The 12413-nt window shown below is 43.7% G+C and overlaps 1 protein-coding gene across 3 annotated transcripts in view; it reads right to left on the bottom strand.

The window, feature by feature from the left end:
- The window catches only part of LOC115116727 (diacylglycerol kinase eta-like), a 143150-nt gene extending 134205 nt beyond the window's left edge, over positions 1 to 8945 (bottom strand). For 2 of the 3 annotated variants that reach the window (XM_065015810.1, XM_065015819.1), the window contains exon 1: positions 7229 to 7708. In XM_065015810.1, the coding sequence (XP_064871882.1) occupies positions 7229 to 7588 (360 nt within the window). In that variant the 5' untranslated portion in view covers positions 7589 to 7708. Of the gene's footprint in view, positions 1 to 7228; positions 7709 to 8771 lie in introns of those variants that run through there. The other variant, XM_065015816.1, reaches the window with a different exon arrangement.
- Positions 8946 to 12413: the final 3468 nt, after the last annotated feature.

Here is a 12413-nt window from a genome sequence, read left to right as displayed (position 1 = left end):
AAGGGGTCTGAATACTTTCCGAAGACACTGTATCTCTGCTTCTAACCTACCAGAATCAAAAGCCATGGAGAAAACGTCCTGATTCTGTCCAATTGGAGTGCAGAGCCACATACATATCACTGCTTCTTCCCTATCAGAGCTCAGGTCCACAGGGTATGTCTCTTCTGCCTGCCACACACTCTTGGCTAGCGGAGGAGAGGAGAGGCCAAAGACATTCTGGCCAGCACAGCCACTCACCTTTAATCAGGGATAAGGAGCCTAGAGGAGGGTCTGGACAGAGATCAGAGATAACATTCACACACACACGCACGCACACACAGAAAAATACACGACAAGAGACTTTTCGGACTCTAATGGGCTGTAGAAGCCACTACATGTCCATGCTAGAAAGGACATTATCATGTGGTAGTGCTTGGTCTAGGGAGGGATCCATTTAGGACTCTAGTACAATAGTCAAGTTGGAAGGACAGGCAGTGACTTAGGGAGATGAATGCATTGTTTCAGGTTCAGAAAACTGGTCACTGAGCTTTGTAGCTCATCTCCAAATACACAGTAAACTCCAATTCCTCCATTCATAAGAAGGCAAATAGTTGTTTTCGAGCCGACCGGAGTCTGATGAGACAGTTTTACTGATGGCCAGAGCTATTGTTTGTATGTCTTTGTAGCGATACATGTTTCTGCTTTAAGCCTGCCAGACGTAGCCTGTCAAAGTCAGATGTAGCCTGTCAAAGCCAGACGCAGCCTGTAAAGCCAGACGTAGCCTGTCATAGCCAGACGTAACCTGTCATAGCCAGACGTAGCCTGTCATAGCCAGACGTAGCCTGTCATAGCCAGACGTAGCCTGTAAAAGCCAGACGTAGCCTGTCATAGCCAGACGTAGCCTGTCATAGCCAGACGTAGCCTGTCAAAGCCAGACGTAGCCTGTCATAGCCAGACGTAGCCTGTAAACCCTGACGTAGCCTGTCATAGCCAGACGTAGCCTGTAAAGCCAGACGTAGCCTGTAAAAGCCAGACGTAGCCTGTCATAGCCAGACGTAGCCTGTTATAACCAGACGTAGCCTGTCAGATGTAGCCCCCCCACAACAATACTCTAGATATAAAATTTAAAAAACTTAGACTGAGGCCTTTGAGGGTGGTGGGGATCACACCGTGTCAGTGGTTGTTGCTAATTTCCCTGTCTCTAACGACACTGTGTCATTGGGTGTGAAGGAACACCAAACAGAACAGAACACAGCTTTAAAATGACCTCCATCCAGGGGAGGGTGCTGGAGGAGGGAGGGAGAGAGGAGAAGACGGGGGAAAAAACGACAAAACCAAACCCAGCAAGGAACTGCACAAAAGAAGGGGAGAGAAGGTGAAGGCGAGGACAGACGCAGTAACAACCGAAACACTCTTCGTAAAAGACGGTTTTGTCCTGTCTCCACAATAGACCTCTCTTATCACCCACCAAGTATGACAAGGTAATGAACGTGACTAGTGGTCAGTGTCACTGAGGACCAGACTGATTCCTCTGATTCCTCTACTCTCTCTCTCGCTCTCTCTCTCTCTCTCTCACACACACACACACACACACACACAGCATGTTTTACCACTCAAACACATACACACTTTGTTAAGATTCAGCCAGGAATTTAGTGCAGTTGTGTCTCAGTCTGTCTGCTTAGTGCAGGGCTTGGCTTGGCTTGGCTTGGACACACACACACACACACACACACACACACACACACACACGGTCAGCTGATTGACAGACACTCAGTTTTCCAACGGCTGTATCAGGTTCCCAAATCACATTAGTGGTTAGAACAGGGACAATAAGGCACCCATCCCCTCTCAGACCGTCAGGATTGGAAAGACTATAATTCTCATGATATTCGTCTCACTGTAATTATATTAACATCAAATCAGTGTGAATTTCTCATTTTGATGATTTACTGTTCCAAACACATGCACTCTCAAAAAGTGATGTACGGAATTGGGAATCGATGGGAATCTAAATGAATTCTACAACGAGCAAGGTAGAGCTGGTGGATGGAGAGCAAGCTTTTACATCTGTATATTTGGGGCGGCAGGGTAGCCTAGTGGTTGGAGTAGTAACCGAAAGGTTGGAAGATCAAATCACTGAGCAGACAAGGTAAAAATCGGTTGTTCTGCCCCGGAACACGGCAGTTAACCCACTGTTCCTAGGCCGTCATTGAAAATAAGAATTTGTTCTTATTAACTGACTAGCCTAATAAGTAAAAACCCTACACACTGAGTCCAAGATAGTAAAAACCCTACACACTGAGTCCAAGTTAGTAAAAACCCTACACACTGAGTCCAAGTTAGTAAAAACCCTACACACTGAGTCCAAGTTGGTAAAAACCCTACACACTAAGTCCAAGTTAGTAAAAACCCTACACACTAAGTCCAAGTTAGTAAAAACCCTACACACTGAGTCCAAGTTGGTAAAAACCCTACACACTGAGTCCAAGTTAGTAAAAACCCTACACACTGAGTCCAAGTAAGTAAAAACCCTACACACTGAGTCCAAGTTAGTAAAAACCCTACACACTGAGTCCAAGTTAGTAAAAACCCTACACACTGAGTCCAAGTTGGTAAAAACCCTACACACTGAGTCCAAGTTGGTAAAAACCCTGCACACTGAGTCCAAGTTGGTAAAAACCCTACACACTGAGTCCAAGTTAGTAAAAACCCTACACACTGAGTCCAAGTTGGTAAAAACCCTACACACTGAGTCCAAGTTAGTAAAAACCCTACACACTGAGTCCAAGTTAGTAAAAACCCTACACACTGAGTCCAAGTTAGTAAAAACCCTACACACTAAGTCCAAGTTAGTAAAAACCCTACACACTGAGTCCAAGTTGGTAAAAACCCTACACACTGAGTCCAAGTTGGTAAAAACTCTACACACTGAGTCCAAGTTAGTAAAAACCCTACACACTGAGTCCAAGTTGGTAAAAATCCTACACACTGAGTCCAAGTTAGTAAAAACCCTACACACTGAGTCCAAGTTAGTAAAAACCCTACACACTGAGTCCAAGTTAGTAAAAACCCTACACACTGAGTCCAAGTTAGTAAAAACCCTACACACTAAGTCCAAGTTAGTAAAAACCCTACACACTGAGTCCAAGTTAGTAAAAACCCTACACACTGAGTCCAAGTTAGTAAAAACCCTACACACTGAGTCCAAGTTGGTAAAAACCCTACACACTGAGTCCAAGTTGGTAAAAACCCTGCACACTGAGTCCAAGTTGGTAAAAACCCTACACACTAAGTCCAAGTTAGTAAAAACCCTACACACTGAGTCCAAGTTAGTAAAAACCCTACACACTGAGTCCAAGTTAGTAAAAACCCTACACACTGAGTCCAAGTTAGTAAAAACCCTACACACTGAGTCCAAGTTGGTAAAGACCCCACACACTGAGTCCAAGTTAGTAAAAACCCTACACACTGAGTCCAAGTTAGTAAAAACCCTACACACTGAGTCCAAGTTAGTAAAAACCCTACACACTGAGTCCAAGTTAGTAAAAACCCTACACACTGAGTCCAAGTTAGTAAAAACCCTACACACTAAGTCCAAGTTAGTAAAAACCCTACACACTGAGTCCAAGTTAGTAAAAACCCTACACACTGAGTCCAAGTTAGTAAAAACCCTACACACTGAGTCCAAGTTAGTAAAAACCCTACACACTGAGTCCAAGTTAGTAAAAACCCTACACACTGAGTCCAAGTTGGTAAAGACCCCACACACTGAGTCCAAGTTAGTAAAAACCCTACACACTGAGTCCAAGTTGGTAAAAACCCTACACACTAAGTCCAAGTTAGTAAAAACCCTACACAACCCCAGAGATTTGGATCATATACTGAAGAACCATGTCCTTAGTAACTAAACGTTCTAACTGTAAAGTACCATATATTTACTGTAGCCTACATATATTATGATGATTTGAATAATGGCACCTGCTAAAGGTAAATTACCATATTATCATTAGTTGGCTGAAACCTGGTAATTACTGTCTATAACACATACGGCAGAACAGAAAACCCATGGTACAATGTCTTTTGGCCTACCAGGGTCTTCCTCAGGCAGCGTTGCCATGGTGCCAGTCAATCAGGGGACAGGGATGTGGTGGTTGTCCTGGGCAACCAGATAGATGGCGGGCGAAAGAGGGGCAGAATGTCCTCAGACAGACAGTGATTCAGGCGGTGACCAAACACACACACCACACACACACACACACACACACACACAGGTTGAGCAAACAACCAGAGTTGGAACAACACACAGAGCCAGTGTGCTGCTCCATTAATACCCTTCTGCGCAAACACACACACACACCACACACACACACGCAAACACACACAAACACACACACCCAACACACACACACACACCATCTTCTGCCCGGGAACACATGCAGGTAGACAGAGATATACTTCTGCATTCAGATACAAGTCACTCATCCCATCTCTCTCTTCTGCCCAAATCTGACGATTTCTCTAGCTATTTTAAAGTTTCAAACAACATTACACACATCATCTTCAGTTCACTTTGCTTATTACAATACACCACAACTGCAATGTAACAATTACACGACTATAACACAGCTATAACACAACTAACTACATCAACAGTGTTTATACAGTAGCTTTACTAACACTGAGTGGTACCGTAGGTCAAATGAAAAGTAGCTGTCTGATATACTGTAGATACAACAGTCTTCTGACGACTTCTAATATAAATGTAGCCTTGTGATTACAGAACAGAATATAGACAGATCATACATCTCTGTCATACAAACATAGTTTCATTTCTATCTGCAATATGTTGTGACTTGAATAAGCGCCATGCAGCGCTATAGGTAAATGTACTACACCGGAGTTATTGCCAGGCCAATACAGTGAAGATAACCGTGCACATTGTGTGTAGTATATATTGAGGCATAAGGTTTCGGTACTGTACACACAGTAGCCCTCAATTATCGAAACGAACATGCACAATTTCACGCTCTTTTCTACAATCGTTTGGTAAGTGAGAGACAATGTCTCTTCAACGATTCTACTTGAGCCTCTTAGACTCCTGTGACAAGATGTTAGCCTACTTCAGGAATGTGTTCTATTGTCAGGTAAGCTAATGACCACACATAACCCTATCTGCTCTTGTAAGATGCTCTGGATAAGAATGTCTGCAAAAGGACTTCAATGTAAATGAGAATAACAAAGCCCTGTGCTCCAACCCAGTGTCCCTTGTCTAAATATAAACCGTTACTTTAATAACAAAGCCCTGTGCTCCAACCCAGTGTCCCTTGTCTAAATATAAACCGTTACTTTAATAACAAAGCCCTGTGCTCCAACCCAGTGTCCCTTGTCTAAATATAAACCGTTACTTTAATAACAAAGCCCTGTGCTCCAACCCAGTGTCCCTTGTCTAAATATAAACCGTTACTTTAATAACAAAGCCCTGTGCTCCAGCCCAGTGTCCCATGTCTAAATATAAACCGTTACTTTAATAACAAAGCCCTGTGCTCCAACCCAGTGTCCCATGTCTAAATATAAACCGTTACTTTAATAACAAAGCCCTGTGCTCCAACCCAGTGTCCCTTGTCTAAATATAAACCGTTACTTTAATAACAAAGCCCTGTGCTCCAGCCCAGTGTCCCATGTCTAAATATAAACCGTTACTTTAATAACAAAGCCCTGTGCTCCAGCCCAGTGTCCCATGTCTTAATATAAACCGTTACTTTAATAACAAAGCCCTGTGCTCCAGCCCAGTGTCCCATGTCTAAATATAAACCGTTACTTTAATAACAAAGCCCTGTGCTCCAGCCCAGTGTCCCATGTCTAAATATAAACCGTTACTTTAATAACAAAGCCCTGTGCTCCAGCCCAGTGTCCCATGTCTAAATATAAACCGTTACTTTAATAACAAAGCCCTGTGCTCCAGCCCAGTGTCCCATGTCTTAATATAAACCGTTACTTTAATAACAAAGCCCTGTGCTCCAGCCCAGTGTCCCATGTCTAAATATAAACCGTTACTTTAATAACAAAGCCCTGTGCTCCAGCCCAGTGTCCCATGTCTAAATATAAACCGTTACTTTAATAACAAAGCCCTGTGCTCCAGCCCAGTGTCCCATGTCTAAATATAAACCGTTACTTTAATAACAAAGCCCTGTGCTCCAACCCAGTGTCCCATGTCTAAATATAAACCGTTACTTTAATAACAAAGCCCTGTGCTCCAACCCAGTGTCCCATGTCTAAATATAAACCGTTACTTTAATAACAAAGCCCTGTGCTCCAACCCAGTGTCCCATGTCTAAATATAAACCGTTACTTTAATAACAAAGCCCTGTGCTCCAGCCCAGTGTCCCATGTCTAAATATAAACCGTTACTTTAATAACAAAGCCCTGTGCTCCAGCCCAGTGTCCCATGTCTAAATATAAACCGTTACTTTAATAACAAAGCCCTGTGCTCCAACCCAGTGTCCCATGTCTAAATATAAACCGTTACTTTAATAACAAAGCCCTGTGCTCCAACCCAGTGTCCCATGTCTAAATATAAACCGTTACTTTAATAACAAAGGCAGGGTGGAGTGGACATGTCAATAATTAAGTGTCTATTTTCTGATGGGAGAAGAGAGACTCATATATAGTGTGTCTGTGTAAAGTGAATGTATGTCAGTCTGTCAGGTGGAACTCCACCATCCTCTATGCTGTAGCTTAGTTTTGGTTATCATACAGTTTCAGTTTCAGTTGTTTCACGGAAAAAGTTCAACTTAATACACTGAAAACAAATCTCCATAATTTGAAAGTAAAAGTGTACTAAGTTCGGCTATAATAGGCAGGCTAGGCTATAATAGCGCTCCAACTGTCTCAAAACAAAACGGCTACCTGTAGATCAAACAACAATGCGGGATGCTTTCCACAGCTCACAATGCTTTCCAAAGTTTATTTTCGATAGGTGTTCTATTCTATTCTATTCTATGGTCAAATGTTACATAAAATGACTGAATATGTGACATTCAGAATCATGCGTGCTGGTTGTCAAAGTCAAACTGTGTTATCAGTTGATATTGCCTTCCATGAAAGCAACATGGACTAGGCTACCGATACAACACCACAAGACAGACGCACGATAGCGCACACTGCAAAATAATGTAGCCTATGCCTCCAAAATATGAATCAAGTCGAGACTGGCACCAGACATATAAACATACGTGTCTTTTCTTACCTTGCTTCTGAGCTGTCCGGAGGTCGACACTTTCCGAATGAGTTTCTGCGGGCCTTCTTGTTCTCCCTCGCTGTCTGACGACTCATCCACGGCCCCAGAACCCCCGACAGCCCCGACCACATGGGCATGGATCCCTGCTGTTGATTGGCCTTTCTCCGGCTCCTGTTGGGAGAAAGGATAAGACCAGTCGGAGTTAGTCTTCACCCGGTCAGCCGCTCCCTTCCTCTCCGGGATGCGAGAGCTGGACAGCGGTTGAAAAGCGGCTTTCCTCGCGGTCATCTCCTCCCGCTTCTCAAACCTATAACTGGCGCTATAAGAACCGAGATCTATCCAAGAACATACGTCCGCGGCTGAGCTCATGGGGATGTAGCATGTCTCGGTGCTGTGGGGTTTACTAGGGTAAAGCTTGCTTCAGGATGTGTTTATGGTTCCAGCCTACATGCTCAGATCAGACTGAGGCTAAAGACCGCCTAGGCTCAGTAGGCTGCCCTCCTTACACACAGCTACAGACGCACCACCAGCCAACAACCAGTGGACATCGCCATGGAAGGCCCTAGTGGCCGCAACAGAAGCAGTCCAGCGGGTAGCCTACTGTAACTGTAACCGATTGAAAAGCCCACTCAAAAATATGAGCAAAATGAACAGCCAAACTACTCGGACAATGTAACTATTTATTTTAGCCTATACCAGGAACACAGTGATATATAAATTGCCTATTTTCCAAATTGTGACCAAGTATAATGACATGGATGTTATATTAAGTCTAAAAAGGCATGTGCGATAAAGAAAACAATATTTCCAACACAACACTATTTCACGTTTATAAACAGGCCTATAAACATATTGTCAACCACTATCGAGTCTGAAGCGAAGATGACACAGAGTCGCCGTTACGGGGCTGGGAGGGTATTTCTTTCAAACTGGAAAATGTAACCTACGGGTTACATTGCAATGGTTTTGCGATTGTAGAGAAACCATCCCATTGCTCAGGCTAAATGACACTGGATACTTTGCGAAAATGTAACAAGAGAAGCCATGCATAGTCTCACGAAATGTGTGACTTAAAAACAAAATACATAGAAAAGGCCATTCGTATCGAAAGAGTCTGATTTATTATTAAATCGTATATAATGCTGTATCTTAAGGCTACATGGGTTAAATGTGAACATACAATTAACTACTTGAATAGCAACTTCCCAGCCTCACACATAGACAGCTAACTAGCCGAATGAGATACATTTCCGTGTTTCTAAAGATTCACTTTGTTAATCATCAATCTGACTGTTCTATAGTTTAATATATATATTTTTTTTACAGCAAATTACAATTGGGGTTGATCTTCCGAAAATCAAAGGAATTCAGTTCTCCCCAAAAATGACTGATCGGAATGGTGACGAGAAAATATTTAGAAAGTATTCTAAATTGGGATAAAAACGTCAATCGTTTTCTATTTTTCTCTTTAGTCTCCTAACCAAAATGAAATATCTATATCCACTATAATATTTCACTAGAAATCCTTAGTTATTTTAAATAAACTACCGACCAGTTCCTCCCACGCAGGGCTGCGAGTAAAACGGTAGACCTCTTCCATAGTCCCGCTCAGTCCGCTCCCGGAAACCAGTCTAGGAATCGGCTAAGATTCTGTCTGGTAGGTTAGCCTACCGTAAAACTGGTTTGAGGTCCGGAATCAGAGGCTATAATTCCGTGTTGCCTACTACTCCACTCGACCATCTCTCCAATCATCTTTCTGCCTTTTCCCTCGCTATTCGTTCAAGGGCTGAGCCTCGTCGCCACGTGATAAATGTCAAACCGGTAAAGTATATGGCACCGGGGCCAACGACGGAGGGAGAATTCAGCTGGTGTTAATGCTCATGACCCCATATGATTCGAATAGGCCTACACTGCCTTAATCAAATTTTGGCTGAATTTGATCCACTCTCTCACAAATTACGAATGCAATGACTATGGATAGGCTACACACAGTCGTTTCATATAGACATTTCCCACAGAGGGTAGAAACATAGTCTTTGACTCGGCTATATGTTGAAATGTCTCTAGACAGATGACATTAATGAAGCATAGCAGGATTCATGATTGAAGTCTTGATCAGATAACTGGACAATCTTCCCTTTGACAAACATAGCCTAAATTAATTCAGAAGCATAAATACCTCAACCAATAATATACGTTGACAAGACAATTCCGTGGAATAGGCTATAGGCTATATCAGCTGAAAAATATGAAATCAGTTTATCTAGGGGACAGATTCCCCCCCCCACCCCACCCAAAGTAAAAAAATAAAAAAAATCACATGACCCTTCAACTGTGAGAGACAGGATCTAAAAAATCCAAAAAAATCACATGATGATTTTTAAGTAATTAATTTGCATTTTAATGCATGCAATAAGTATTTGATCACCTACCAACCAGTTAGAATTCCGGCTCTCACAGACCTGTTAGTTTTTCTTTAAGAAGTCCACCTGTTCTCCACTCATTACCTGTATTAACTGCACCTGTTTGAACTCGTTACCTGTATAAAAGACACCTGTCCACACACTCAATCAAACAGACTCCAACCTCTCCACAATGGCCAAGACCAGACAGCTGTGTAAGGACATCAGGGATAAAATTGTAGACCTGCACAAGGCTGGGATGGGCTATAAGACAATAGGCAAGCAGCTTGGTGAGAAGGCAACAACTGTTGGTGCAATTATTAGAAAATGGAAAAAGTTCAAGATGACGGTCAATCACCCTCGGTCTGGGGCTCCATGCAAGACCTCACCTTGTGGGGCATCAATGATCATGAGGAAGGTGAGGGATCAGCTCATAACTGCACGACAGGACCTGGTCAATGACCTGAATAAAACCATTAGTAACACACTACGCTGTCATGGATTAAAATCCTGCAGCGCACGCAAGGTCCCCCTACTCAAGCCAGCGCATGTCCAGGCCCGTCTGAAGTTTGCCAATGACCATCTGGATGATCCAGAGGAGGAATGGGAGAAAGTCATGTGGTCTGATGAGACAAAAATAGAGCTTTTTGTCTAAACTCCACTCACCGTGTTTGGAGGAAGAAGGATGAATGCAACCCCAAGAACATCATCCCAACCGTGAAGCATGGAGGTGGAAACATCATTCTTTGGGGATGCTTTTCTGCAAAGGGGACAGGACAACTGCACCGTATTGAGGGGAGGATGGATGGGGCCATGTATCACGAGATCTTGGCCAACAACCTCCTTCCCTCAGTAAGAGCATTGAAGATTTTTATTTTATTTTATTTTTTTTAATTTTATTTCACCTTTATTTAACCAGGTAGGCTAGTTGAGAACAAGTTCTCATTTGCAACTGCGACCTGGCCAAGATAAAGCATAGCAGTGTGAACAGACAACACAGAGTTACACATGGAGTAAGCAATTAACAAGTCAATAACACAGTAGAAAAAAAAATGGGCAGTCTATATACAATGTGTGCAAAAGGCATGAGGAGGTAGGCGAATAATACAATTTTGCAGATTAACACTGGGGTGATAAATGATCAGATGGTCATGTACAGGTAGAGATATTGGTGTGCAAAAGAGCAGAAAAGTAAATAAATAAATAAAAAAAACAGTATAAAAACAGTATGGGGATGAGGTAGGTGAAAATGGGTGGGCTATTTACCAATAGACTATGTACAGCTGCAGCGATCGGTTAGCTGCTCGGATAGCTGATGTTTGAAGTTGGTGAGGGAGATAAAAGTCTCCAACTTCAGCGATTTTGCAGTTCGTTCCAGTCACAGGCAGCAGAGTACTGGAACGAAAGGCGGCCAAATGAGGTGTTGGCTTTAGGGATGATCAGTGAGATACACCTGCTGGAGCGTGTGCTACGGATGGGTGTTGCCATCGTGACCAGTGAACTGAGATAAGGCGGAGCTTTACCTAGCATGGACTTGTAGATGACCTGGAGCCAGTGGGTCTGGCGACGAATATGTAGCGAGGGCCAGCCGACTAGAGCATACAAGTCGCAGTGGTGGGTGGTATAAGGTGCTTTGGTGACAAAACGGATGGCACTATGATAGACTGCATCCAGTTTGCTGAGTAGAGTGTTGGAAGCCATTTTGTAGATGACATCGCCGAAATCGAGGATCGGTAGGATAGTCAGTTTTACTAGGGTAAGCTTGGCGGCGTGAGTGAAGGAGGCTTTGTTGCGGAATAGAAAGCCGACTCTTGATTTGATTTTCGATTGGAGATGTTTGATGTGAGTCTGGAAGGAGAGTTTGCAGTCTAGCCAGACACCTAGGTACTTATAGATGTCCACATATTCAAGGTCGGAACCATCCAGGGTGGTGATGCTAGTCGGGCATGCGGGTGCAGGCAGCGATCGGTTGAAAAGCATGCATTTGGTTTTACTCGCGTTTAAGAGCAGTTGGAGGCCACGGAAGGAGTGCTGTATGGCATTGAAGCTCGTTTGGAGGTTAGATAGCACAGTGTCCAATGACGGGCCGAAAGTATATAGAATGGTGTCGTCTGCGTAGAGGTGGATCAGGGAATCGCCCGCAGCAAGAGCAACATCATTGATATATACAGAGAAAAGAGTCGGCCCGAGAATTGAACCCTGTGGCACCCCATAGAGACTGCCAGAGGACCGGACAGCATGCCCTCCGATTTGACACACTGAACTCTGTCTGCAAAGTAATTGGTGAACCAGGCAAGGCAGTCATCCGAGAAACCGAGGCTATTGAGTCTGCCGATAAGAATATGGTGATTGACAGAGTCGAAAGCCTTGGCGAGGTCGATGAAGACGGCTGCACAGTACTGTCTTTTATCGATGGCGGTTATGATATCGTTTAGTACCTTGAGCGTGGCTGAGGTGCACCCGTGACCGGCTCGGAAACCAGATTGCACAGCGGAGAAGGTACGGTGGGATTCGAGATGGTCAGTGACCTGTTTGTTGACTTGGCTTTCGAAGACCTTAGATAGGCAGGGCAGGATGGATATAGGTCTATAGCAGTTTGGGTCCAGGGTGTCTCCCCCTTTGAAGAGGGGGATGACTGCGGCAGCTTTCAATCCTTGGGGATCTCAGACGATATGAAAGAGAGGTTGAACAGGCTGGTAATAGGGGTTGCGACAATGGCGGCAGATAGTTTCAGAAATAGAGGGTCCAGATTGTCAAGCCCAGCTGATTTGTACGGGTCTAGGTTTTGCAGC

The sequence above is a fragment of the Oncorhynchus nerka genome, linkage group LG3 (genome assembly GCF_034236695.1).
Source record: "Oncorhynchus nerka isolate Pitt River linkage group LG3, Oner_Uvic_2.0, whole genome shotgun sequence".
NCBI classification, from domain to species: domain Eukaryota; kingdom Metazoa; phylum Chordata; class Actinopteri; order Salmoniformes; family Salmonidae; genus Oncorhynchus; species Oncorhynchus nerka.
The sequence above is the reverse complement of the archived record's forward strand: the minus strand, read 5'-3'. Positions and strand labels throughout refer to the sequence as shown.